Genomic DNA, 27,952 nt, shown 5'->3' with positions numbered 1-27,952 from the left:
AGAAAGATTAAAGAGAAGTTAACATTATTTTAGTAGCGGTGTAAGCCAGTGGGGCTGAAGAGACAAAAAACAATCATTCCAGCACTGTGCCTCATTGCACACATCTTGAGCTATATTCTCAAGACATAGCAACAACAACCAGGTTGATGTAATACAATTTCAAGCCCCCCCCCCCCGGAAGAAGAAAAAAGAGGGGAAACACACCCACCTGCACTAAAGGAGCACAGTGGGTTGAACAAAATGTGATGGGTGCTCACATGAAGAGATGAGATGTAGGTGGGTTTGCCAATAACATTGTCTGGTCATAGAAAAACAAATATGAAAATGATCCGTGAAGAACCTGGGATAAATACCTGGATTAAAACACCCATACTGTCATTTTACACTTATTTCATTGAGAAGAAGTCCTACTAATCATAATAGGACTTGCTACTGAGTAGGAGAAGGCACTTAACAGTTGCGTTTCTGAGCAGTGAGTACCTACTAAATCAAGTTTCTTTTCTTCCCTTAGAAAATGCCATGAAAACAGTTTCTGGTGTTTTCACATCTCCAGCAGCACCGAAGGAGGAGTGTGCCTTAGAAATCATTAAGGGCGGAGCTCTGCGCCAACGGGAGGTTTATTATGAATATACATCTACAAAGTTTCCTCTATTAATCCGAGACTGGGTTCCAGATCTCCTAGACTACCTCATCAGGAGGAGCTATAATACGGAAAAACTAAAGTGAGATTAACTGCAGTCTTATGATGCTTTTGCTTGTCCATAGATCTTTCCTGCTATGTTTCAAAGGCCTGTAGTGCTATAGCCATGCCTTCTTTTTAGCACAGGCTGTCTCTCATTTATCTAATACTATAGCACAAGGCTGAAAGTGCTGGGCCTCAGTAAGCTTTTACATGGAAACCTAAAAACCACTACTGCATCTTGGAATTCAAGGCTACAAATATGTGTGCTTCCTATGCTCCTGAGCCGGGCAAAGAACAGGAACTGTAGTTAGTCAGGGGGTTTGAGGGGGGAAACTATTGAATTCACAAGCACTGACATGTTCCTGAGCTTCATCCCTTTGGGAATTCCTCTTGTTCTGAGCAAGGTGCTCTTGAGGAAAACAAGGCATGGAAGAGGACGTCCATGAGAACAGAGGTTGTACTAGGGTGCTGAGTTTCATACTAGGGTGTCTCATCTCTCCCTTATGTTCATGAAGCTGCATGTGCGGAACCAGAATTTCTTACATGCACAGGCAGGCAACCAAAACACACTGCACAGTGCTGTCTAAACTGCTTCAGGAAGAACCACTTGGAACTTGGAGTACAGTACTTGGAAATAAAAGTTTGCCCAAATTTTAGATTTGGCTAAAGCAAGCAAGATTTTTTTTAAAGGACAAAAAAAAAGAAGAAGAAGAAAAACATTTTGGACTTTGTTTCTTAAAAATCAGTTTTGAAAAAAAGTTGATTTAATATCTTGCTAATAAAAATGCAAAACTCTCATCTTAATGTCATCAATTATTTTAAAAACCGAAACCAAACCATCAAAATCCAACAGGAATTGTATTTGGAAATACTGAGGTTTTTAAAAATCAGGTTAAGTGCATATACGATTTCTTTTTTCTTTATTTTACTTTGATTCTTGGTAAGACCTTTTTGCTTAAAACAACTGCTTAAGATACTTTTTTGCTTAAGGGAACTGCTTATAAGAATTTTCCTCCAAATTTATTCACCCAAAGGGGCACAATGAGATCCTGAATTAAAGCTCTTTGTTCCCTTAAATTAAAATCCTTGATATGACCTTCCTTTGGATATATGGAATTACTATTCCATGTTCAAATCTTATCTTGCAGTTATAGCCTACTGCCTGTGACTCTATCGGCTGCTTTCAAAGTGTATCCAATAGCGCCCCCTCCTGGTAAATAAAATTGTCTGGTGGCCCAATCTGAATGTCATCAAGTCTATACAGTGTATTAAGTCTAGACATAGCATTCCGTTGAGTTGAAACTGGAGCATGACAGATCTTGAAACTATCCAGTCTTTTATTAAATTGCATTATGGCTGTCTAATGCTTTAAAACAGCCATTCTCAACCTTTTATTGTATTTTATTTTATTGGCTCTGGAAATAAACACAATATGAAAAAAAAAATATAGACCAAATCAAGACTGTATAAGCCACATAACAACTGCTGGATTGCTCATTGATTTCGGTCTCTGGTTGTAGAGCCAGAGGTTAGAAGTTCAGTTCCCCACTGTGCCTCCTTGACAGGGGAGGGACTTGATGATCCATAGGGCCCCTTCCAGCTCTTCTAAGTTTCTAAAACAGTGTGTGAATAATTGTTTCCAGTCTGTGCCCCCCCCCAATGTGCCAGGGCCCCCTACCGTTGAGAATGGTTGTTTTATAAAACTGTCTGTGCCCAATCTCTTATTGGCTTCATTGCGGGGGAGATAGCAAGCTGCACTGTACTTCATTATTTTTAAAATATGACTTAAATGTACAAAAATGTTTTATTTGTTTATCCTGTGCAAACCAAGAAGGCCTTACAAATAAGGATTTCTTGTTTCTTCAGTCCTCACACACCAATATATATATATACTTTTAATTGGATTAAGTTACTTATGGTTGATTTTCTAAACCTAAAGAGCATTCCAAAATTTGGGGGATTAACATTAGGACTGAGGTTAGAGTCAGAGTTTTATGGACATTTTCTGTATTTCCAACTCCAGAGATAATTCCAGTCGACTAACACCACTGCAACCCCCAATGAATGTGCCAAGCTACTGATAACTACTAGAGCATGACACTTCTGCTTCTGGGCATCAGCCTTTGTTAAAAAACCAGCATGGGCAATTTTTTGTCCCAATATTACTAATGATGATGATGATTAATGATAATAATCATGTGCTAAGAATTCTGACTTATGGCAACCCTTGTCAGGGTTTTCCAGATAGAGAATATTCATTTCCTTTTTCTGGGGAAAACGTGGGACTCTGCAGTTTGTACAAGGCACACAAGTTGGCTCTACTCACAGGAGGCACAGTGAGATGGACTCCCAATTAGAGATATGGAAATTTGTATTTGTTTATGAATATGAATACCCCAGTTCCAGCTGTAAATAATGTGGGCCCACCCCCAAGAACCTGCCTATCCACTCATGCGCCGCCACACTGCCAATGTTGCTCTATTCCTGCCAATTGCGAAAGTAGCTCCTCTGTCTCCCTGCTCGACTGGCCACTCCAGGCAGGGGGCGGGATGACGAGTCTCCTCGTATAGCTGCTTAGTGGCCAGCCGAACAGGGAGCTGAAGGAGCTGCTCCCACAATTGGTGGGAAGAGCGAGATGCTGGTGACGCAGCAGCACATGAGTGGACAGACCAGTTCTGGGGGCCAGACCCACAACATTTGGCTCAATAGCCAGATACCTAAATCACTTAGCTCTCTCGTCAGCTATTCCAATGGCAATAGACAATACAGTCTCGTCAACTTTTTAATTTTATGTTATTGTTCTACATTATTCCTATTTAACACAAGTCCATCTGCCATATTTATTCACCAAACTATAATTAAAAATGGCTAGCAGTTTAAACCTGAGGGCATGATTTTCAACTTTTTAGATGCCAATGCTTCAGAGATCTAGTTCTGCATGGATATGGCAATATTATGTGCTGTGTAACGGTTAAGCTCTTCTTCGTTACTGTTGCTATACACTTGGTTACATCTTGCATTCTCTTTTACTGGAGTATTTCCCCTATTGTAAAATATTCACCATAACATTGCTTTTGTAGCCACAGAACCCTATGGAGCAACTCTAGAGAAAATTCAACCCCCCCTTATTGCATTTCTGATTTCAAGGGTCAGTATACTATTCTCGAAACACAGACCAGAGGGGGCACTCACGTAAGCATTCTTCCTGCACCAGCAGGCTCTGCTTTGCATGCTTGGTCTCACAGTGGTTGTAAGATTGAGATTGGTTGTGTGACTGGTCACACAGTACAGAACCTGCTGGACTAAGGGGAGTGTTTACACAATTGCCCTTCTGTTCTGGACCGGTTACAAGCAGATATGCTTTGCTTTGGATTGTAGCTCATCCAGAAGGATTCTAATCCTTATTATGAAATCTAGGGGCTGGGTATCCAGGAGATCACATTCTGTCCTTCATATATTGATTTTTCCAAAATGCTTGGCAGACTGAATACATGGGAAAACAGTTGTTTTGAGAAAACCTTATCTTCTAGTTTATTGTATCAAAGCTCAGGTAAATTTCCAGGCAGGCTATTGGGCTTCAAGCTTCCTTCATCACACAAGAAATTATTTTGTTTTCTCCAAGTTAAATGAAGACAAAACATTGGATGACATCTTTTCTCGCCCCATCCACCTGGAAATGCAACTATGTAAAATGGTATAATAGGGGGTTGAAGAACTCATAGGCTCAGCATAATGAGAGAGAAAAAAGACAAAGCCTAACAAAATTACAGGATTCTTTCATTGTGCCAATTAACATACATCAGTACAAATATGAAGACATACCACAGTGATTTGTCCTACTGCTGAAGGATTCAATCTGTATTTTTGCCTCAAGCCAAAACAATCAGACGTTCAGTTTGGTAGCAAGCTGAGAAAATCTCACATCTCCCCACCCATCCTCTCACATGAAGGCTCCCATTGTAGTTTTTGAACCTTAGAATGAGAACCACCCACAGTTTTTAATACCGATTTTTGTTCATATCTTTATTGCCACTGATTTGATATAAAAAAGGAAACAATTTTAAAGCTGTGCATGCTCTCAGATGTTGGGGCTGCTTATTTATAATGGATTTATTTCCGGAATAAAACTCAAGGAGAAGATGATAATGAAAAGCAAATTGCCAGAATTTCTATGTGACATGATGTAGTAGTAATGGAGGATTTCAACTATCTTGATAAATGTTCAGAGGCAACGTTTGCCAAATATGGCTCCTCCAAGATATTCATGGCTTGTGTGATTGATAATTTTCTCTTACAAAAAGTAGATGTAGAAACCAGAGGAATGGTTACTCGAGAACTGATCCTAACCAGTAGAGATGACTTTGTAAAAGAAGTGGCCGCAAGAGGAAATCTGGGGGAAAGTGACCATGTTCTACTTGAGTTCATGATTCAAAAGAAACAAAAGCAGAATATAGCCACATGCATACACTGGATTTTAGGAAAGCCAATTCTTAATAAACTGAGAACGATAATAAGTAAGGCCCCATGGCAGGAGATCCTAACAAGAAAAGGATAGAAGTTTTTTAAAAGGACATTCTAAAGTCACAAGTACAAACAACTCCAACAAAAAAAATGGGAGATAGGGAAAAAAAGAATAGTATGACTTCACAAAAAGTTCAGAGAGGACCTGAAAACTGAAAAATACCAGGCCACAAAGGAAGAGTACAGAGGTAGCAAAGAATTGCAGGGATGGCATTAGGAATAGAGATGGGCATGGGCTGCTGGTTTGGCATTTCATGCCAGTTCAGCAGGTGGCGAAACAGATGTTCTGCCCCCTCCAGCAGGTGCACACTCAGAAGTAGCATCCCGGCTTCCCTGCCTTACCTCCTCTAGGTGCTGCCTCTGAATGGACAGCCACTGGAGGGGATGGGTCACTGAATCACAGAACACCTGTTTGGCTATCTGCCAAACATTTGTGCCCATCACTACTTGGGAAGGCAAAAAATGAGAATGAGCTGATGTTAGAAAGAGACACTAAAAACAACAACAACAACACCAAAAGCTTTCATCAGGTATGTATATAGCAAACAACAGAAAAAAGAAATAGTGGCTCAGCTACTCAGTGGGGGTGGAAAAACGATAAGAGACAACAACGGAAAGATAGAAGTGCTCAATTCCTACTTTAGTTCAGCCTTTTCCCAAAAGCCAGTCTATGACATTCTAAGTAAATATGAAGTACAAGTGGAGGACACAGGATTGCACTGTGAAATTGCACCTTGAAATTGATAACAGAGATGGGGGTATTCGTATATAAATAACCCCACACAGGTGGACGTAATGGTGCAGCCCACTGGGACCAGACTGTCCACTCACCTTCCACCGTTGCCACAGGCTCCGCGCTCTCTTCCTGTCGCTCTGGAGCTTGCCGTCTGTGAACCACTCCTGGCAGGAGGCCGGAGGACGAGCCTCGCTGAAAGGTCGAAGAGTGGCTCGCAGACCGCGAGCTCTGGAATGATGGGAAGGGGGCACGGAGCCCACAGCAACAGCGGAAAGTGCATGGACAGTCCAGCGCCAGGGAGTTGGACCCTTGTTATGTCCACCTGTCCGGGGGTATTCATATTTGTATACAAATATGAATACTCCCATCTTTGATTGATAAGCAAATGGGCAAGAAATACCTCATAGCTTTGAATGAGTTCAGATCTCCAAGGTCTGCAGAAAGAGTACCAAGAGTATTGAAGGAACTGGATTTGTTATAATACATAAATAATGCCAGACACAATCTGTGACATTTCTAAATGATTATGGTGATGATGATGATGACAACTATGTGTCATCATCATATTTTCTACCTAGAAAACCCTGAAAAGGGTCACTGTAAGTCAATTTTGACTTATAGTGACCCTTTTCAGGGTTTTCCAGGTAGAAAATATTCAGAAGTGATTTACCATTCCTTTCTTCTGGGGGCCTTCTGGGACTCTCCAAGGCCACACAGGTGGGCTTTATTCCCAGGTGGCGAATGAACCTCTCAGCCTCTAGCTCTGCAGCCAGATGCCTAACTCTCTAAGTTGTCCAGCCAGCTGACAAAAAAAAAATACATTTACTGTAAACCAGAGTGTCCAGTCTCCTGATGTCTGGGGGCTGAGCACACCCACCTCCAGACCTTGGAGGGCCACCCTCACTCCTGTGACAAAAAAAAGCCCTTTGCATCCTCTAGTGGCCTTCAAAAATTTTGAAAGGTGGGAACAGGAATGATGGGAAGCCTTCAAAACATGGCAGGTTCCCCTCATTGCCATGAAGACAAAAATGTTTTTTTTAAGTAATAAAAATATTCTTAGCATTTGGGGCCCTGGGTACTCCTATGGGCTCCATGTGGTCCACCTTAATCTAACCTTCTAGCAGACACTTAAGGGAATAATTTAACATCTGTTTCATTTTCGCCATCTGATACCTCATTTCTCAATCTAAACTCTATATGATTCCATATCATGCATAACTTTAAAAAAAATTTCAAGCACGCAGTACAACTCTGGGTCACATAGAGTAAATTAGCATTATTTTCCCTGTGCTGATCTGTGAGCCAAAGCCCTGTTTGGTAGGGATTTTCATCCCCAAAGTTCACTAAAATTTAGCAAATGGATGTAGATTATTTTCTTGTCAGGTCAGGCAATTTTCATCCCCAAAGGCTCATTCTCAGGGTGCAGCCACAACATCTCAGCATGAAGGAGAAGGCTCAAGGTGCCAAAACTGATAACATAAACTTAGCAAAGAGTCTCCATGACAGCGGAAGGAATGCCAACTGTCCTAATGCAACAGGTTCAAACTACGATAACTTGAACCTGCATGCAGAATTTGAGGTTTCCTGCCACTCTTTGTCATATCAGGGTCAGACAGAAGGAAAGAAACTGTTTGAGAAAGAAAGAGAGCAAAGAGGAACTGACAAGGGTGAAGTATTGCGGCTTGGAGCATTTCCTGTTCTTTAAAACACGCACACGCACACACAGAGAGAGCTGCAAAGTGAAGTTGTCCAAATGAAGATGACAGTTACAGCATGTTAGTACCTGATAACTGAACAGGTATCTTCATACTTGTGCCTCAGCAACAACAGAGCTGGGCCTCTCAGATGTGGACGAACTCACGCCAGGCCTTCTGTAGAAAAGAAAAGGTAAGACCTTCATTGCTAGCAACAACCTTCCATTTTAGCTGTCAATGCACAGAAAACAACACAATCCTTAGAAAGGAACGTTGTCTTTAAAACACTCCCCGTGTGATTGACAAGGTGAAGTTGGAAAAGAAGCAGGCAGTTAATTCCACGGGTTAAGCCAGGGAACTGGATGGTGCCTGTGGGGAAAAGATTAAGGGCAAACTGCATTTATTAAAGATAAACATATTGGCATAAATAGGAAGAAGGAAGTCTGCAACATGGTAAGACCTCAACTAGAAACACGTTTTGGTGAGCTAAAAAAAAAAACCTGAGCAAATGTTCACCATCTTAACTTCTCAAAAAGCAATTATGTTATTTTGGAAACTTTGAAAGAGATGGCCACTCAGCAAGGTAAGCAATTGCTGGGCTATCTGTGGGGAAAATGTTTGCCAATTAATTTCTTTGTTTCACTTTTTTTTTTTTTTTTGAATGTACAAGCAATGCAGAGGCAAAGCTAGATAAATAGGAAGGAAGCAGGTTTAATAAAATTGAATTGAACATTGTCCAGAAATAGAGTTTGAAACAGCTTAATTTTTAAGTGGTTGGGGTTTTTTTTTGTTTTATTATACAAGCAATGTGTAAACTATAAACACTTATTCAACCTTTTAAAAGGATAATAGTGTGGCAAACAATCACACAAACATGACTAATGGGTTTCTGGGTAGACAGTAAGCATGAGGAAGAGATTATTACCATACTTCTGGAGGCTATTTTCCTCCTTCCTATTTTCCTTTCCCGTTGACAAGAAAATGCTCATGGCACACAACCTGACTGATTAGTTCAAACACGCAAAAATAGGATTCTTGTGGCTCCAGTTGAAGTCTCAGGGAATTGCTTTGCTTCTCAAAGTTTCCAGGATGGGAGAGAAATCTCTGAGTCAGCATGCTAGAAGAGAAGAAAGGCTGACTTTATCATGTGTGGTGATGGAGTGCCCATCTTCTCCCCACTCCCAACTGCTGCCCAGGATTACTGGATTCAGGGTCAAGGGGTCTGCAGGGAGCAGGATGTCATGCTTGGGATGCTACAAGCTACACAAATGTAAACGATCCAGCGAGCACCATTTTGTAGTTTTCCTGTAGTGCAGAAGCAGGCAAAATGTTGCCCTGAAGATGCTGCTAGGCTGCAACTCCCAGCATTACCAGTCAGTGGTTGTGCTACTTACAGCTGATGGGAGCTACAATGCAACAACATCTGGAGACCACACTGTGCCCTATGGGAGGAAACAAGACCATGGGACAGAAGAGCTGATTTAAATTGGGAAACTGCAGGGTTATTAACTTGTACCCAGTTCCACTGCTCTGATCCATTTGGTGGAACTGAATACAGTACATGAGGAGATCCGCTCATGGATCTGAGATGTAATGTTTTAGTTGTATTTTTAATATTGCTCTTGTTTATGAGTTTTTTATATGATATCTGTATAATGTTTTTTCCATTATTCTAAGAATAGTGAAATCCAGGTCTATAAGGATTAAGGAAAAATTTTTATAAGATTATTTGGCGATGGTATCTAACTCTAGTGAAACTAAAGAAAAGAAATAAAAATTACTCTACAGTATGTTGTGCAGGAGGGGATGCCAGAAAACTAGTACTTATTTTCATATATGATGAGAATGTGAGAGTGTAATGAAATTTTGGGAAATGGTATTTGGGGAGATAAGAGAAATAACCAAATGAAATATAGATGTCCTCAAATAGCACTTTTATCAGTATTTGATGAGGCTGAATATAATTGGACAACTACAGAATTAATCTCCATTTTATATACAGCTGCTAGATTAATTATAGCCAAGAATTGGAAAATAAAACATAATTTTCAATTAAGAGAATGGTATACAGAGATATGGAATATAGCTATCAATGACAATTTAACATGTAATATTAAAGTAAAGAAAGGAGTGCTTAAAAGGCATACTTTTGCAGAAATTTGGGGCGATTTCATTGATTATATATTAATAAAGGGGGACAGAAGAGCACCCATGCAAGGAGCATTACAATTTTGGAAGGGGAATCCTTGAAATAAAGGAAAAGGTCTAGTTCTCCATTGGTCCCAGTGGGGGGGGGCACTTGGTTTCAGTTTGTTTTGTGTATAATTATTGTGTTTTATCTGTTTGTTTGTTTTTTGTTTCTTTACTATATGTTTTTGTTTAATAAAAATTAAAAATTGTTTGGGGGAAAAATAATTTTACTTTCTTTTTTTTTCTTTTTTCTTTTTCTTTTTAAACACTAAGCTGCCTTGAATCCAATAGGAGAAAAGTGGCATCATCATCATCATCAATTGTAAGTAAAAAAATCATTCTTTCTCTTTCAAATGTCTGAGAGTGAGTTGTTGAGACTTTAAGTGCCAGTTAATGAGAAATGGGAGGACTCTGGGTAACCTGTAGCTATACTCCGCTATGAGTCTGTGTACTACACTACACCTGTGGTCAGCTTGGTCTTAGGCCATCTTTATTAAGCAACTGTGCCTACTAACCAAGGAGGCAAATTTGGACAAACTTCTACTAGCACAGGGGTTCCCAACCCCCAGTCTGCGGACCGATCGCAGTCCATGGCCTTGCCACAACCAGGCTGCGGAGACAAACTTCCTCCCCCCCCCACATGCAGATGCATGGCCCCTCCCATGCATGCATGGCCCCTCCCACTCACACACAGCCCCTCACACACGCGCATGGATGCCCCTACACACACGCTAAACTGATCCGTGGAGGCGAAAAAGTTGGGGACCACTTCTCTAGCACATAGAAATCAGCAGATGACCAATTGTTAACATGAGGACCTTTGCATGTTTGTTAAATGTGTACTAAATTGTGGTGAACCACAATAGCACAGATCACTTTTAGACTGTCATCTTACTTTTCCACAAGCAGTGTACAAGGTCAGGAAACTCTGCAGTTCTGGGAAATACATTCTCCACTCAGTCAATTCGAGAAATTAGTCAATTTACTACATGATTAATGTATGCAGCACTTCCTCAGTACAGAAATCCAAGCAATTCTGTGACAGAAAACCAATCTATCTTGATAAGTTGCTCAACTGTATTAGGGCAAACATTGGCTGTACTATGAAATATGCCTACCTCATCAACATATAACTACTCATCACAGTTCAAGACATACTGTACTGGAACTCCTAAAGTCTGATTGACATGTAACAAGGAATGTAGTAGAAGAGAATTATATGGTTTTTGTAGCATTTCTTTCTGCAAGTTTGGTCAGAAATACCTACTTCTTCCTGGAACGTAATGTTCTTTCTCTCTGGGTAGCATTTCAGTATATAGGCACAGTAGAACAGAAACAGGAAATATGTGCCCATTCACCCTGGTAGATTACAATGAGTTTAATTCTATTTTGATATTTGTGGTATTATATCTTAATTGTCTTGTTTTTTAATTGTACTGTCAGTTTAGGTTGCCGATCTGGGATCTGGCATATAAGCAAAACAAGACAAAACAACTCTCTACAGCCTAGTGTGAGAGATGATGGGGGAGTTAGTCCAATAAGTTTTCTGTCCCAGCAGTAGAACAAGGTAGCAGAATAATGAGTAGGTAGAGTGGACCATACCACTCTAGAGTAATTAGAGTCACATTTTTATTGCTTCTCCACATGAATAAAAAGTTACACCAAAGTAATAATAATTACTCTTAGTAATAATCCCTCTCTGTAAATAAATTAACAAACTATCTCATTTATTTATTTATTAGATTTTTACCCCACCCCTCTAGACAATGTCTACTCATCAATTAGTTTCTACCTGCAGAAAGTATGTAGGGGGAGTTGTTTTGTTTTTAATGGATAATATTCATAATGATACTGCCACCACACACTGCTTCATGTGGCTCTTGCTTCTTCACTGAAAATGAGAAGAGAGTTACTGTATAAGCCAAGAAGTGAAAGCTCCACTGCTCCAGAGATCTGAGTTCTGATTTAAAGAGGATAAAACATAAATGCTTATTTTTTTTTTTCTTGTATTGGAGGACCAATCAAGAATGACCTACATGGATTCAGCTGCATGGAGTTTCTTGACCCACCCTTCAGAGAAGGCAAAGAAGAAAAATCTTTAATAAGTGATACAGTGCATTAGCAATGATTTACTACACTTAAACATTTTTTCACTTCCCTTGCCCCTCTGCCAAGTCATTCTTTGCTATAAATCACAGCATGCTTTTAGAACTCACCTTAGTTTTAAAAATGATTCGCCATTTACCAGGAGGGACTCATTCTCAAGAAAAAGAAATCTAAAGCACTAACTGGGCAAAGAGGACCAGTTTCACAGTCTGATGGATCCTAGCTTTCATCTTTGGTTAAATTAATGTTCTTGCTTCTTTGAGCTGCACAGAGTGGGTCAAATAGAAGTTCATCAATTTCACAATTGCTATTGTCTCTCTAGTAGGAGGTTTCTATTGCTGGAAATTAAAGACTCCCTTCTGATCTTGCGGCCCCCAACAGCTTCCCCACAGCGGATCCCAAGATAGTCTTGATGCGGGGGGGGGGGGGGGGGAACGGGACATATCAGGAATTTTTAATTTCTGAAAAATTGCCAAGACTGATGACATCATCAGCCTTACAATGAGTAAATTACGCTGCTGGGTTTCACTCATCCCTTGAAAAGTTTACTTCCATACATTTACTTCCCAACAGGCGGTGCATCTGCGGATCAAAGACATATTCCTACACATTGGTCATACCAAGTCAACACTCACAGATCAAGGTAAGATTGGAAGCCGATTCAACCCATGTCATCAGCACATTCTGCATCAGATCTTCAGAGTAATTTGCCTTTAGCCTCAACTCATATTGCCATGTCACACGAATCTATCTGCTTTTCCTCCATCTTTCTCTTACCCCATTGTTTCTTTCCGCCATGCTGCTATATAATCCCAGGACACTGTCTCCTATTATCATCAAACTCACGAATCTGTCTCTCTTATTTTCATCAAATTCACCATGCTCCTATAAAAAGTCTCAAAAGTGTTTTTCTGTACTATTTTTTAAATAGCAGTATACCACTGTGGTATCAAGAGGCTCTGGTATGCTGAGCAAAAATTGATTATTAAATTCTATTCTATGTAGCTTTGAATAAACTAAAGGCTGGTTCTAAATGAGGCTTTTAAAAATCATACTGACAGTTTAGAGTTTCTCAAGGAATTAAAACATGGAGGAAACTGTGGAAAACCAAGGGAGTATTAGGAGCGGAGGAAGATTTTATGCAGATCCTCCAGAAAATTTAGTGAATGAGGCATGGCAATGCTCCAATCAAGCTTCATCTCCAGCTGTTCTAGGTTTCTACAGAGGTTAAAGTAGAGCTACGTTATCACAGTGACAGCTGCTGTGAATGCATTAATTTGCTCCAGAGCTTACAAATCTTACTTTTTTAAACTATAGCTTGAAGAATCTCATAGCCAGCATGGTCACTGGTCATTATAGATAGATGCATGATTCTGAGAAGTGTTGTATAAAAAACTGTGTTTCCAATTTGCTCAAAATATTGAGTTTGTCCAGAGGTGACACAACCACCCACCATAAGTCAAATGGTATAAATCACTTTAGTGACTTAAGATGTGCTCCAAGTCACATCACTGGTGTGCAACAAAAATACAAATGTGTGTGTGTCTGTGTGTTCAGGGGATGTGCAGGGGTGTGTGCGGGTGTCTGTACATGCAAGTGGAGGGTGGGCAGGGCTGTGCATGCAGGTATGCATGCACACACACATTCCTGTTCCTTCAGCTCTCAAAAACTTGGAAAATATCTGGTGTGGCCCTTGTTGTCAAAAGTTTGGAGACCCCTGGCTTACACCATTGTTCTTATGCAATGGTGTAAGGCAAGAGATCCTGGCCTTTGTATCTTATTGACTGATGTATCACATTTATATACTGCCCTTTATACCGGATTTTTCCGTGTACAAAACAATACTTTTTCCTTAAATAATTTGGGGGGGAAATTGAGGATCCTTTTATACCCGGAAGACAACTCTTTACCACTGCCTTTTGTGAAGGCACAGGGCTTAGCAAAAAGGAAGGGGGGCATTTCTCTCTTCCTTTTTGCTAAACTCCATTCCTTCTCAAAAGGCAAAGAAAAGTGGCAGTCACTTTGACAGCCACTTGCCTTGCCTTTTGCCAAGGCATGGAGCTTAGCAAAAAGGGAGCCCTTTGATCCCTGCTTTTTCTAATTTGGGGTTAGAAAAGGGGAGCATCTTATACTTTGGGTCATATTATAAATGGAAAAATACAGTAAACCTTTATCCCAATACATTTTCCTCCAACATAAATTAAAAACCAAGAGAGCAACAACAACAATATTCATGGAACACATTAAAACAAAATGAAATAACACAGAAGAATGGAAAATATAAATTCTTTCTGCTTCCAAATATAACTGATCAGAGTGTCTGAGAGAAGCAAAACTTTCTAACCCAGCATCTGATCTGCCAGAAGAACATCAACAGATGTGTTCTTTCTTTGGTTGTCCATCACTCACCATTTATGTGACTGACAGATGGATTCTGAAAAGAACCTGAGCAAAAAGTTAAACTAATGAGAGCAAGGGAAGCATTTTCCTTTGTCCCAAGTCATAGCAATTATTAAAAATCAAAACCAAGATCTTGAATTGGGCTTAGAAAAGGGTCTGTAGTCCTGCACTGATACATTAGATAAATGTTACACTGAGGGAGATATTGTCTGAAATAACACAGTGTTGCTGTTGAATTGCAGTACAAGGCAAAGCTTGAAAAAGTTACAATTTTGGTCCAAAAAAAAAATTCCCGCAGATCTGCTGTTAAACCAACTAGTAACATTTGTAGACTTCTTTCCTGAAAGAGCATTCTTTCCTGAATGCTCCCATGATCCTGCTTAGAATATACACAAGGATTATCCCTCTGGCTCAAGTAACAAGGAATGTGACAGCTAACAGCCATGGTAAAACAAGAATAATAACATGGATGTGAGTTTTTCAAAATCCCTTGAATTCCTTCCCCCTTTGTCTTTTTTTGATAGAAACACACACACACAAAAAATTTCCTATTCTCTGGCACCCTAAAACAGGTAAATTCTGCAATATGTCATCAAAGTTTTGAGGAGGAAAGGAGGTTAATAAAGCTTTTCATATTTACACAGGGTGGCAAAGCATTGCTTGAACAAAGGCACTCATTCTTCTGAGGGAATGGTGGGACAACCCACCTATGTCACTTGGATTATAGTCAAATACACACAGAGCCAAATTGTAAGTAGAAGGGGGGAAATCATCTGTAGCCTTCAGCTGTAGGTTTTATAGTTCAGTTGTTATGCTTTCTACAAAGGAAAGTTAAATATATAAAATTATATGATGTTAACACAGCATCTCTAAATCCAGTAGACTTTGGAGACTGTGGAGATCTCAGAAAATCAATCCTGCTGCAAGAGGTAAGTGGTGCAAGAGTTTAAAAATATGGTGGCATGCCTTTTTCTTTTTACAAGGAAATTTGCCTTCATTATTAAGCTCAAGGTGATGCCTCAAGAGACAAAGGATTTTTAAGATCTCTGTTAAATTTAAAAAAAAAAAACTTTTAAAGACATGCTTTCCACAGCTCTAAAGCCTAATGAGATGTAAATGTACTATAATGGGGGACAGCATCTGAGAGAAGCCATCTTGTTGTTTTTTTTTTAAATGCATCTTATTGATGTTCCTAAGAATTAAAAAGTGATGAAACATTCATATTCCTCATTTTAAATGTTCTAATATTTCAGAGGGAAATATTTAAAATATTTACTATTAGGTATCACATACAGTGTCTTAAATTTCAGTAGCAGGGTGCATTTTTGTATTTATTTGTTTAATTGATTGAGCAATCAATTTTTATTTTGTCTTTCTTCTACAAATGGGATTCAAGGGAGCAACACATTTTAGTTGAACAGATTTTTAACAAGCACTTTTTTTGGGGGGAATGCATGCAATTTGAACATCTTTCCAACAAAAATAAGGTATTTTGCAAAAAAAAAAAAGAATCTTCTTTTGAAGCTGTTCCTTTCGATGAATTTTTTCAGATTTCTTAGAAAAGAGTTACAAAAAACTGGAGAACAGTATTAGATCTGTAGCTCTTTGAACATTCTTCCCTGGGTCAAATTGTGGTGTTTCCATATTCTGATGTATACATGAAAACTAAACTGTAGGAATATGCAGTGGAGAACAATTTCCTCTTCTAGGCACACCAGAGTATTCTCCCATGATAGTGTCCTTGATCTTCATATTCTGCACTCCATTCCAAAGTGGTATTCATTGCAAAATTGTGTACAAAAACACTACAGAACATATGCATTCTCCCTTATCGTCTCTTGGTTTCACTAGGAAAGTGACTCTTCAGTATCTTTGGAGAGTGTTGTGTTCTGGTGTGACTTGTGGAATCAGAATGGCAACCAGATTTTGTAAATTCCATGGCCGGCATGTGCCCCGATCTGAGAATTATGAAGAAAAATATGAACGCTGGCAAGAAAATCATGAGTGCCTTCGTAGAAAGAATAATAGGACCATGTGCCATCTTACGGGTAAACATCGAAGCAAAGAGGCCAAGGAGCCACTTCAAAGCCCCCGACAAAAGGAACTTCTCAGAAGAAGGAATATAATAATTGAAGAGCTTGGAGAGACGGAAGGACAGCTACTTTTTAGCACAGAGGCATCACTGTTTCCTGAGGTCAGAACTGGGAATTTGTGGGGATTGTCAACTCAGACAGATCTGAGATCATCACCATCTTCCATTCAGGTAATTTGAAGGCAGGAGGAATTAAAGTCCAGGGCTAAATGTGTTGCTTTGAATTCCATCCCAGTTGAGTTCAGTGACCCATTGCAGTATTTCCTGTTGATATGGGCTAGAAGATTAGTCATGAATTCTGATTTTAACTTTCGTAAACCACCTAGAAAACTTTGGATATGTGACGATATAGAAATGTTTTAAATAAACAAATACAGTTGCCCTTTGAGTACCTTTTCTAAATTGACCCACTGTCAGTTTCTCCTTTAGTGGGGAAAGGAGTGTCATTGACTTGACACTAGGCTAGCTGAAGCAGTGGTGAATCCAAACTTCTGCCATTCTAAGGGTGTTTAAAATAATCAGAACTTCCTTCTCCCTGTTCTTATTTTGTAGTAATGTTGCTGCTGTCTCTCCATTGCAGGAGGTCTGGATCTGACATAAAATGGCTCGCTTCTTCACCATCCCCTTTTTGGGCTCTTCTTCTGCCAGCAGATTGCATTGCTGGCAGATCTCTGTGATCAGCAGGCAGAAAAGGATTCTGCTAACAGAAAGAAACTTCTGTTAGCAGAAAAGGCTTATACCAAAATCTACCTCTTGAGGTTATGCTCCTACTAAAAGCACAGATGTGCAGCTTGTGGGTCCTCCTGGATTCATCTTTTAGCCTGGATGCCCAAATTTCAGTGGTGGTCAGGAGTGCCTTTTCCCAAGTAAAACTAGTGTGCCATCTATACCCATTCCCAGATATGTCTGATCTGACCATGGTGACACATACTTTAATTACATCCTGGCTGGATTACTGTAATGTGCTCTACATTGGGCTGCCTCTGGAAAGTACCAGGAAACTTAAACAGGTCCAAAACCCAGCAGCCAAATTGCTAACTAGGGCTAGTCACAGGGATCACACAAGCCCCCTGTTCCAGCAGCTCCACTGGCTGCTGATCCATTTCTGGGCACAATTCAAAGTTCTGGTTCTAACGATAAAGCCCTGAACAGCTTGAGTCAAACCTATATCAAAGACCATGTCTCCCTTTACGAGCCTGCTTGAGTGTTAAGGCCTTTCTCTTGTCCCCACCACTTCCACAGGTATGTTTGAAAAGACATGCAAGAGGGCCTCCTCTGTTGTAGCTCCAGGACTTTGGAACTTCCTCCCACAAGAAACCAGGCTGGCCCCATCTTTGCTTCCCTTTCAAAAGCAGACAAAGACCTTTCCCTTCAGGCAAGCTTTCCCTTAGTGACTGGCTGCCTGAGTGGAGTTTTTAAATAGATTGTTGAATGTCTTTTACTTTGAACCAGAACTCTGATAGTGATACCTCAGGCCAGACTCGAACCAGAACTCTCTTTTTGATGCTGATTTTGTTTCCCTTTTGTGTGTATGTCTGATGCTACTGGAACCAAATATTTATTTTCTCACTACTGAATCCAATACACTGAAGATAAACAAATTATTGTTTTATTCCAGGAGTCTTGGAATACCCATACCACTCACCTTCATCTCAAATCTGTAAAGTCTTGCATTAGTGATTCTCCTGCAAATGGGAACCTGAACTCTTCATTTGAAAACCCACTCACTGTGAAAGTTTCCAGAAGCTGTAAAGGTAAGCAGCAAAGTATAAAATCAGGCTTACATTTAGCCAGCCATTGATTCGATTCTACATTTTATATTATTCCATGTGAACATTCTTGATGTTCTTCCACTGATGCTAAAATACTTAAAATGTAAATATTTCATTCTGGATGAGAATAAAATGGGAACAGGAATTATTTATTGATTTTACTCCTTATTGTTTTGAGAAGTAAGATTACCCATGAAAAGATGACAAATATCAGGAAATGTTCACATAAAGAAACATTAAAGACTGAACATCTTTGCCAGACCCTGCAGCTGCTAGGAAAAATAATTTTATCAGAACTAATATTTTACTTTCCATTGTTTAACACGAAATCTCTTCATTTATCTTCGCACAGGTACACAAACCATAGATGAAGCCAATGCAGTCAAGAAAAATTCTGGCCAACAGACAGAGTAAGTAAACATGTTACCGTATATCCCCTTCCAGAGCTCGGAGAATCATTCTGTAAAAAAAAAAAGTTCTATGTCATATTCTTCCTTGGACATGATATTGTTCAGTTAGAAAACTGGGCCTTTAATATTCAGTATTAGCTGTTCTGAATAGAGAGAGGCAGGCATTTCTATTCAGACCACTAGCCAAAGTTTGGCTGTGTGTTTTGGATTTTGTTCTGGGTTCAGGATGCCCCGAACACCTTCTTTTATCTCAGAGCTGAGCTGGTCATTAGACAAAGTGAGGTGGCTGCTTCAGGCTGCAGGGCAGCAAGGATTATGGCAGAGCTATTATGCCCTTCCACTCTCCGACACCTGAGCCTGCTGCTGATGCTACCACTGGCAGCCTCTTTCTGCTCTTGCTGCCTCCCTACCTCCACAGAATGGTCACTTCTTCTGCACACCAGGCATTATGCAGAGAGCTGGGTGAGAAGAAGTGACACTGTCGACATGAGGAGGAGATTAGGGGAAAGAAGACACCACCTCCGCCAGTCGCCATCATTGCAAGCATGCCTGTGGTATTACGGCAGTAGGACGATGGTGGGGATGGATGGGTGGGTGGGTGGCAGCACACTTCTTTTCCTGCCACAGGCCAAGGGATGGCTTGTCCAGGTGCTGATGAGGCTCTATAAACTGCTTTGATTTCCTAAGTCATAGCATGCATCCATAAACTTTACAACTGAAGCATTTAGCATGAGACAGTGCTGATGCAAGACACTTCTGTTGATAAACACCATAGTTTACAACATCAAGGATGGTGTTTCTCAGTGTGGAAAGAAGCTATCATGCTAGTCTGCATGGTCTAGGATATCAAAAAAGCCTTGTGGATCCCTGATTACAGGCTACCACAATTTCACTCCTCTTGCTTTCTGTACTGAGTTAGGGGTTTCCATTGGCGGGTATGCAGAGTGCCTAACCTTCTTCTCAAGTTCAGAGCTGTGCAGATGCTTGCAGGTTATCTCAGCAGATGTACAGTGACCCTTACTTGTGCCCTGCTTGAAAGGAGGAAATGCTAGGGTTTGCTTGGCAGCTCTCTGGCCCTGCTGCCTGGAGTCCCTGGGTCACATGTGTCAAAAAAAAAAGAACACCACTGCCACTGCTAAGATTTCCTCCTCCAAAGCAAGGAGTTCTAGATAAGAATATCAACGCCTACTGCATGAAGTCCTTCAGTGCACCTTTAAACCACACTAGGTAATGAGACTGCCTGTCAGTTCCTCCATCAAAAAACTTTAAGGCAGCAATGAACTGAGTATCCTTCCCATACACCTTTTTTCCAGAAAAGCAGGTGGAGTGGCTTGCTGGGAGAGGAGAACTGATAACCTGAGCCTAATTAGGAACATAGTTCAAGGGATCCTCAGACTTTTGTACACCTAGACATAACAGTGGCAGGCCTCATAACAAGTTCTGCTGATTCTCAATGGATTAGAGAAGTGAAGGCAGTTTTGAAAGTGTAGTATGAGCAGGAAGGGGAGGCTGAATTTTCTGCTCCCCAGTACTTTTGCACCTCTACATGCACTTTTAAAATCACTGCACTTTCACTATCACTATCTTGTAGGAATTAGGTGGTAGAGTGGATTCTGAATACAGGTCTCCTATCTAGTTTAGGCCCAGTGTGTGCAATGCAGATGTCTGGCAAGAAAACTGTTAGTACAGTGGGCCCTCGACTTACGTACGGCCCTAGTTGCAAACGTTTTGGGTTATGAACCCGATCTCATAGGAAACTATAGACCCTACTTGCGAACGCGGAATCAAGTTACGAACCAAAGGGGAGGGAATTCTGCCCCTAGTGGTAGGAATGGATTGAGCAGCTTTGCATTAGTTCCTTTGGGAACTAATGAATTGACCTGCAAACCACCCCTCGACTTAAGAACCAAAAACAGCCGGAACGGATTAAATAGTTTTCAATGCATTCCTATGGGAAAATTAGTTTTGACTTAGGAACTTTTTGGGTTATGAACGGACTTCCGGAACGGATTAAGTTCATAAGTTGAGGGCCCACTGTAGTTCTTTGTCCACCCAGTCCTGGAATAAACAGCTGAGACACAAGTGATAGGTTTAAGTAGGACCACAACATTTTCAAACATTTAACTCAAATTTAGTTAGTGGATTATGGCTTGCTGGCTGTAGTCTTCTGAATTGTCATGGATTAAGCCCTTTCAACCAGAGACATGTCTTTATAAATATATGAGGGACATACACTATTTTTGGTTAAGGCATTTGTTAGTAGTATGTTAGGGCTGATAATTTAGATTTTCACGATAAGATAATGACTGCCAACAGTTTGGGCACAATAGATCATTCCCCAGGTTACAAACACGATTATAAAACATTATTTGGGTTTCAGGCTCAGGCCTTGATGCAGTCTGTCACATGATGGTTTGCATCGGGTTCCTGTCCATTAATGTGACGTAGTAGCCAAGAAGAGGTGAACCCAGTTCATGCCATTCAAAAATCACCAGCCATTGCGAACCTTCACACTTGTGCAGATGAACACTTGTCTGATATACACAGAGCCCCTCTTCGGATGGAAGGGAAAAAAAAATACTCATAGTGTCTATCTTTTAAAACCAGGTGGGCAACTTTTAGGGGTCAAGGAGCCACACATGCCAATTCCTGGACCTTGAAGGGTCCCATCAACCTCGAAATTATTTTCCTACAAAGAGGAAGGATTTTGTTTTTGGGTCATTGTTTTTTACTGGAAAAGCCCCATGTCCTCTCATGTCCAATTTAAAAAAAAAAACAAATTTTAAAGGGGCTTAGAGGTCTTCAGAAAATGGCAAAATTGAGGACCAAGAGGACCTCTTGAACCTAAAACTTTTTTTTCCAGATTTAAATAAAATTATCTTGAGGGTACTGCTGGGGGACTACTCGGATTTGGGAGGGGGTTACATTTGGGCTCCTGAAGGTTGCACAGGTTCCATGAGCTGCATGTCACCTGCCTTGCTTTAGTTCTCACAGAAGTGGGAAATTACATTGGAGGGGCCACTTAGGAGATGTTGGGAACCAGGGGATTCTTTCTACCCTTCCTGTCTGGTGAGTTCCCTGGTGGGTTATTTCTGTTTGTTTCTCTTTGTCCCACCACCTTCACAGGTATGTTTGTTGGGGACACAGGAGAGGGCCTTCCCTGTTGCTGCTCCCAGACTTTGACGCTCCACTTTCTCCCACAAGAGGCTTTCCCTCAGCAACTGGCTGCCTGAGTGGGATTTTTAAATGGATTATTGTTCCTTACTGCTTTGAATGCGTTTTGCATGTTGCTTTTGTTTACCGTTGTTTACTGTGATGTTTGCTTGATTCTTTTTAGTATTTGTATACTTACTGTTGTTAGCTTTAAATATTTTCTTTTAATGATGTAAGTCCTTTTTAAGGAGCAAGGTGGGGTAAAGTATTTTTTACAATAAATGTATGGTTAACAAAATGTACTATTCAAACAATAACTTTTTGGTGTGGTATCACACATTACAGCAGTAATGTTTCTTCTTTGATAAAGTCCTATTCTCTTTTCACTTTCAGCTGTGGAACATCTGTTTTAGATCAGGTATGGAACACATGAAGTTATGATGAGAATCCTGTTTCTCAAGATATTTACAAAAGAATATGCTAGATAGCAGCAAAAACCAGTTCCATGCAATGATATATCCTTGATGGTATAAACTAGAAATAGCCTTAATTAAGTTGCATGATCACCTCTATCTCTCTAAAATCAAAAGGGGTGTGTGGGTGTGTGCTATACGTTTATTAGGACCTGCTGCATTTTTAAAAGTTTGCAAGCTTTTGAGCTGTGCAAAGCTCTTAATCTTAAAAAAATGGGGGTGGAGACATGGAAGTTTGTGTATTTAGCGAGAGGATGTGGCTGCATTCATTCAACCATTGTAAACATTATTGGAAAATGCTTTAAAAATACCCATTTCTCAGTTTCACTGTCTCATTCACAGAATTTTACAGAAAGTCTAGATATTGCTGACTTCCACAAGTAACACAGATGCCCGATGGTCCAGTTGTGGTGGTGGGGTCACCTCACCCTGAAATCAAAGGCAGGCTCCTGTGCTCAGATCATGACTGCATGTACAGTAGCCCGGAATCCTGTCGGTATTTGGGTAAGATTTGCGTAACTTGCCATTGCGAATTGTGTTGAATTGATGATGTGCTGGAGTTCATCTTAGTTGCACAGTCAGGCATGTTATCAGGCATGAGATTGTGATAGATCCTGGCAATTCATCAATTAGTGTGACAAGTTACACAAATTTTATGTGAACACCAGCAGGATTCTGGCCAGGGACTTGCAACATTCCAAAGATTGCACACTGTTTTTCCTGTCCTTTTTCATGCTTCAGAAAATCTATTGAGGGAAAGATGGAAGAGCTGTATAGCATATTTTGATTCAGAGATCTAGTAGCCCTTCATGTAGCAACATCCCTTAATATTTGGTCTCTTACCTGACTAACCACGTGTATTTGTTTTATTAAGAAAATAAACTAGATGCATTTCCTTTCCAAATGTTTGATACATTCATGTTAATTCAATTATAATTGTAAAACAATTTATTTCTCTTTCAGGAAATCATTCAGCTTTCTAATTATCTCAAGGTGAGCAATTAGTAAAGTAACCTATGACAATCTATGAAAATAATTATACTCTGGAGGGTGGGATTATTCATTGTTATATTGCATAAGGTGATAGCATCCTGGGTATGGAATGACCTTGTTCCACATGAGTGTGTCTGTCCTCACACTGTTGTTATATAGACAACACTTGAAAACATATGTATCTGTGCAAGGGTTTGGACTTTGGACAAGTGCTCTATTTGTTTTCCTTTTTATTGGCCAAAAACCTATTGGAGATTTCAGTAAGTGCAATTGCATAAATCACAGTGGCAAATTGATGCTAATGAGTGAGTTGCTGCTCAGAAACTCTTGGTCACATGCAAAGTCGTGTGACTGGCATGCAACCAGGAATGCGAGCAGCAACGTCTTAATTAGCAGCAATTTTTTACTATGCTTTATGCACTTAAATTTACATCATCATAAACATTTTGTTATATGTTTTGTGGTTTTACAGTTATGATTGCACTTTATTTATTTTGTTAGTGGCTCTGGAGTCTTTGTAGGAAAGGCAGGGTATTAACAAACTAAATAATATTGTAAGTTGTCTATTTATTGAGCAAATTGAGCAAACACTTGAGCTTCTAGCCTTAGGATTTCCCCCACTCAGGACAGAACTGTAACTGTAATGCTTGAAAGCAAGGAAAATTACCTCAGATTTTCCATGGGCCAGTTTTGTTTTTTGCTTTCAACTACAAATGGAAACAATGTTCAGGGTCAAATCTTTGCTAACATTCAGTGACTCAGAGACACCTGGAGGTTCGGGAAACAATTCCAACAAAGAAGATTTTCCTGGCCTGCTGTTTTAGACTAAGTAAAAGGGATGAAACTCAGAGGGTCTATCCATCATCAGACCATTGTCAAGATTGGGAGACCCCCAAAAGCACATATGGGTTTGATATAGTTATGAAGAGGACAGATGAGGAAGGGTAGGAAGTAGTGTACTTGTAGTCTTGTACTCATGGGATGGTAGATGGAACCCAAAATCTCAAGCAGTAAGTACAGCAGTCACTTGGTTTAATTAATAGACATTTTAATGAGTTTATAACTATTCCTTGTTAATTAGATTGCAATTAAAAAAAACTAGGATGTGGCATGGAGGGATTTCCACAGGGTAGCTGGCTGGAATCCTATGAGTGTTCGCATAAGGTTTGTGTTACATGTTGTGGCTAATGGACAAGGTATTGGAGTGTGTCTTGGTTGTGCAATCAGGCACATAACCAAGATGCCCAAAACCTTGTCCATTAGCAACAATTACCTGTGGCAAGTTACAGAAGCATTATATGAACACCAATAGGATTCTGGTCATTGTAACTAGTAAGTGTAACAATCCTGTCTCCCTAAAGAGACAACAATCACAGTCAGGGAGTCCCTCTGGGCACAAAACTACCACCTTTATTTCCTGAGGTAGGTCCTCTAGGCCTCAGAAGTGCGTAGTAAGCACCATAGACAAGCCTGAGCCTTAAAAGTTACCTTTGATTTGCTTCCAAAGAAATAAAACATAGGTTTTCTGTATCCTTAGAATGCACACCAGCCTTACCAAATAGGACAGTAGGACCTCTTAACTTACAGTCGCAACTATTAACTTTCTTTCATCCACACTGGATTTAGATAGTCCTGCGGTATCAAGAGACTAGATCTTCTGTTTAAGAATTATATTTGTTTTATTAAGAAAATAAAGTTTCATTAGAATACAGTTGTAGCTTTAAAGCATAAGCATTGAGCAACTCCAGACTATTACAATGTTTAAATAAACTTACAATTTCTAATTAAAATTAAAAAGCTAGGTAATCATCTTTGCTCTACGTCCCTATATGCTGGCATCTAGAAGCTGGGCTATTCTCCCCTTCTTCTTGAAAAAAAAAACACAAGCCTCTGTGTCTCACATTCCACAGTATTCACCAAACCGTTTTTCCCATGCACAAACCCTCTCATTTTACATATCTTTAGGACCTCCTTCCTAAATACTCTTTCAAGCTGTCAACCAATTAAGTCCAAGTAGGTGTAATTCAGAACGCTCCGATTACTGCCCAAAGTTCTCATGATCCAAGCTCCAGGTGTCTTATCTTCTCCCACTTAGTGGTTTTTGTTATGTTTCTTCTCTCTGGACTGTCCAACCTTGTTAATTTTTCGAACAACTATGCACAGTAAGGTCACTGAAAAATGTATCTCTCTGAATTCATCTTACACTTCACCTAACAGACTCCCTCTTAGTATAACTACAATTCCCAGTTTCCTTCCATTTCCTTACAGTAAGAAATCCTCTTCCAAGGTTGGGATCGTTTAATGTGCACAGGCATTATCTAAGAACGGGGACAGTTGGCTTTTTCTTTGAGGTTATTGAGTTTTATCAGAGAATGGCTTTGTATTAGCAGAGGGCATGTCCACTTGTGACAGGCAGAGCCACCAGTTTTCACCAGTGCACAACATGTGTGCTTTTCTTTCTGCTGAATCAAGAAAACCACTCTTACAAGTTATATAAAAAACTTCTTTAAAAGTTTTATTTGGCATAATCTTTTGTGGACTACCACTCAGTTCCTCAGGTGCAGCATACAAAAGCTTATACCAAATGAAAATTGTAAGCTTTAAAGGTATTCATTGTTTTTTATGCTGCTACAAGATAATATCCTGTGGAAATCCCTCTGAGCCACATAACCATGCAACCATACACATAACCAGAGTATTCCCCAGCCCTCAAGTACAGCTTTTTAAAGAGCAATTGGACATCAGCAGTTGGTGACACTGGGTGTTCTGCTTTGCACAAGTAGAAGTGTTTTACACTGACACAAAATCATTAAATACCAACACAATTATTTACTAAAATAAGGTTTCGATACTTGCATACAAAACCGTCTGTGGTTTGGACCCATATTACTTGTTGGAGCATCTCTCCTTAATTTAATCTGGCCAACCCACAAGGTCATCCCCATTGAGGCTCCTCCAGGTAGCCACCCTGAGGGAGGCCCATAAATCCTCTACAAGAAGTAGGGCCTTCTTTGCAGTGGCTCCAACTTCATGGAACCAGCTTCCAGAAGAGCTCCTCCACCTAGCCCCCTCCCTGTGGACTTTTAGGAAGCAATTAAAGCCATTGCTTTTCAGGGAGGCTTTCCACACCAACCCCAGCTGACCACCTTCCTCCCCTTTTCCCCCCCTCTGTCCTCCTCTTCTTCATTCCCCCCTTTTCCTCCATCTGCTCTGAGATTAGTCAGTGCCACCTGGTTTTCTTTTCTCTTTTTAAAGGGTTATTGTTATCAGTTTTAATATTTCTATTTTTTATTTGTGTTTTCTATTTTATGAATTGTAACCCACCCAGAGTAGTGCTGTGACACTAATGGGAGCGGGATATAAATTGAATGAATGAATGAATGAAACAGACATTTGCACAGATTTAATTGTTCAGTCATTTAATTTATACAGTTAATAAAGTACAGTTGCCTTAATTAGGAGCACTGTTGTCCCAAGTAACAGAGTGAGGAGAGTGTCAGTCACTGGAAACTAGTAGACAGAGCAGTGGCCTGTCCAACTTTGTTCGTGTTGGGTTTTCCTTCAGGAAAGTAACTCAGAGTGTGACCACATTGGCTCTTTTAATGCAGGCTGATGTGGTCTAAACAGGGTTGCTTGAGATTGCAGAAGGAGCAATATGCCATTTGGTGTGATTGTTACACCCAAATAGTACATCTCCTCCCTTCTGCAACTTCAAGGTTCCCCAGCTTGCTTGGCAGTCTTTGAAAGCAGTGTTTGCCCTGACCTCTCCTTGTTCTCTCCTTCAGGCTAAGGTCCTGGGATAACAGGGGAGGATTCATCCCAACTGGGACTTTTATTCAGAGTAAACATGCTGTGGATCAGGCTGTTGCATATTTCCAATGTTAAACAATCATCCAATGGGTGTGGACAGCTAAGTGGGCTTTTACGCAGCAATATTTGCACTGGAGATCAGATGAGCTTGAATTCCAGTAAACAGGTCAGTCAGGCTCTTGTTCTCTGAAGTGAAGGAAGTTGCCTCTTGGAGATCCAGGGAGACTTCCCTGCACTCCAAGGAGGGGCGGAGATGGTGGGAAGAGCACCCACCACCACTGCCTTTTGCAAACAGGGAATTTAGGAATGGGTTTCTTTTGCATCTCAAGAGGTGAAAGAATGGGTTTCATTTAGTGCCGAAATGCAGCCTGATCTAACCCATGTTAACTCAGAAGTAAGTCACATTCACTTGTGTGGCCAACCGGGTGGCAGCCAAAATTAATTTAGCAGGGCAGGAGTTGATTTTTAGTATGATTCCAGTGATTGCACACTCAAGGAATGGACTAAACTAGAGTGCACCAACCCACCCAACGCACAAGTCCTTGTCAGAGGCTCAGAAAGGTGCAGGTTGGGGTGCCCTGTGGGCAAACTGATCCATTCATCACTCACTCATCAGCTGGAAAAAGTGTGAACTGATCTGCCCTCATAATGCATCAAACAGTAGGACAAATGTCTGTCTGAACAAGTCCTCATTCTAACAAGAGTGATAACCATGAAACATATGAAGTGGCATTTCAGATGCAGGTAAGTTAAAAATAGTGAGAGAAAGAGCTTTTGCTGGAAGCTAGCTGCTTGTGGAAAACATGATTAAAAACTGCAGGTCATGGGCAAGCTCATGGCTATCGATTCAAGTACCTCTCCAGAAGCAGAATCTGACTGATGCAAAGAGCCATAGTTCTCCATGAAGTCGTCAAGTTACA

At 40.3% G+C, this 27,952-nt stretch overlaps 2 protein-coding genes across 21 annotated transcripts in view; both read left to right on the top strand.

The window, feature by feature from the left end:
- HSD11B1 (hydroxysteroid 11-beta dehydrogenase 1) overlaps positions 1–1,480 on the top strand; it is a 28,311-nt gene extending 26,831 nt beyond the window's left edge. For both annotated transcript variants that reach the window (XM_020780651.3, XM_020780650.3), the window contains exon 6: positions 512–1,480. In XM_020780651.3, coding sequence (XP_020636310.1) covers positions 512–726 — 215 coding nt within the window. In that variant the 3' untranslated portion in view covers positions 727–1,480. The remainder of the gene's footprint in view (positions 1–511) is intronic.
- Positions 1,481–7,424: 5,944 nt separating this feature from the next.
- Positions 7,425–27,952, top strand: part of TRAF3IP3 (TRAF3 interacting protein 3) — a 45,116-nt gene continuing 24,588 nt past the window's right edge. For 5 of the 19 annotated variants that reach the window (XR_012086262.2, XM_020780639.3, XM_020780637.3 and 2 more), the window contains exons 1-9: positions 7,870–8,216; positions 10,097–10,145; positions 12,503–12,572; positions 15,212–15,258; positions 16,181–16,592; positions 18,040–18,175; positions 18,546–18,603; positions 22,150–22,174; positions 23,193–23,222. Coding sequence is in view for 18 of the 19 variants with exons in the window: in XM_020780639.3 (XP_020636298.3) it covers positions 8,201–8,216; positions 10,097–10,145; positions 12,503–12,572; positions 15,212–15,258; positions 16,181–16,592; positions 18,040–18,175; positions 18,546–18,603; positions 22,150–22,174; positions 23,193–23,222 (843 nt within the window). In the remaining variant the exon portion in view is untranslated. The other 14 variants (XM_078393380.1, XM_020780641.3, XM_072997203.2 and 11 more) reach the window with 14 other exon arrangements.

The sequence above is a fragment of the Pogona vitticeps genome, chromosome 4, assembly GCF_051106095.1.
Source record: "Pogona vitticeps strain Pit_001003342236 chromosome 4, PviZW2.1, whole genome shotgun sequence".
Classification (NCBI taxonomy): domain Eukaryota; kingdom Metazoa; phylum Chordata; class Lepidosauria; order Squamata; family Agamidae; genus Pogona; species Pogona vitticeps.
The sequence above is the reverse complement of the archived record's forward strand: the minus strand, read 5'-3'. Positions and strand labels throughout refer to the sequence as shown.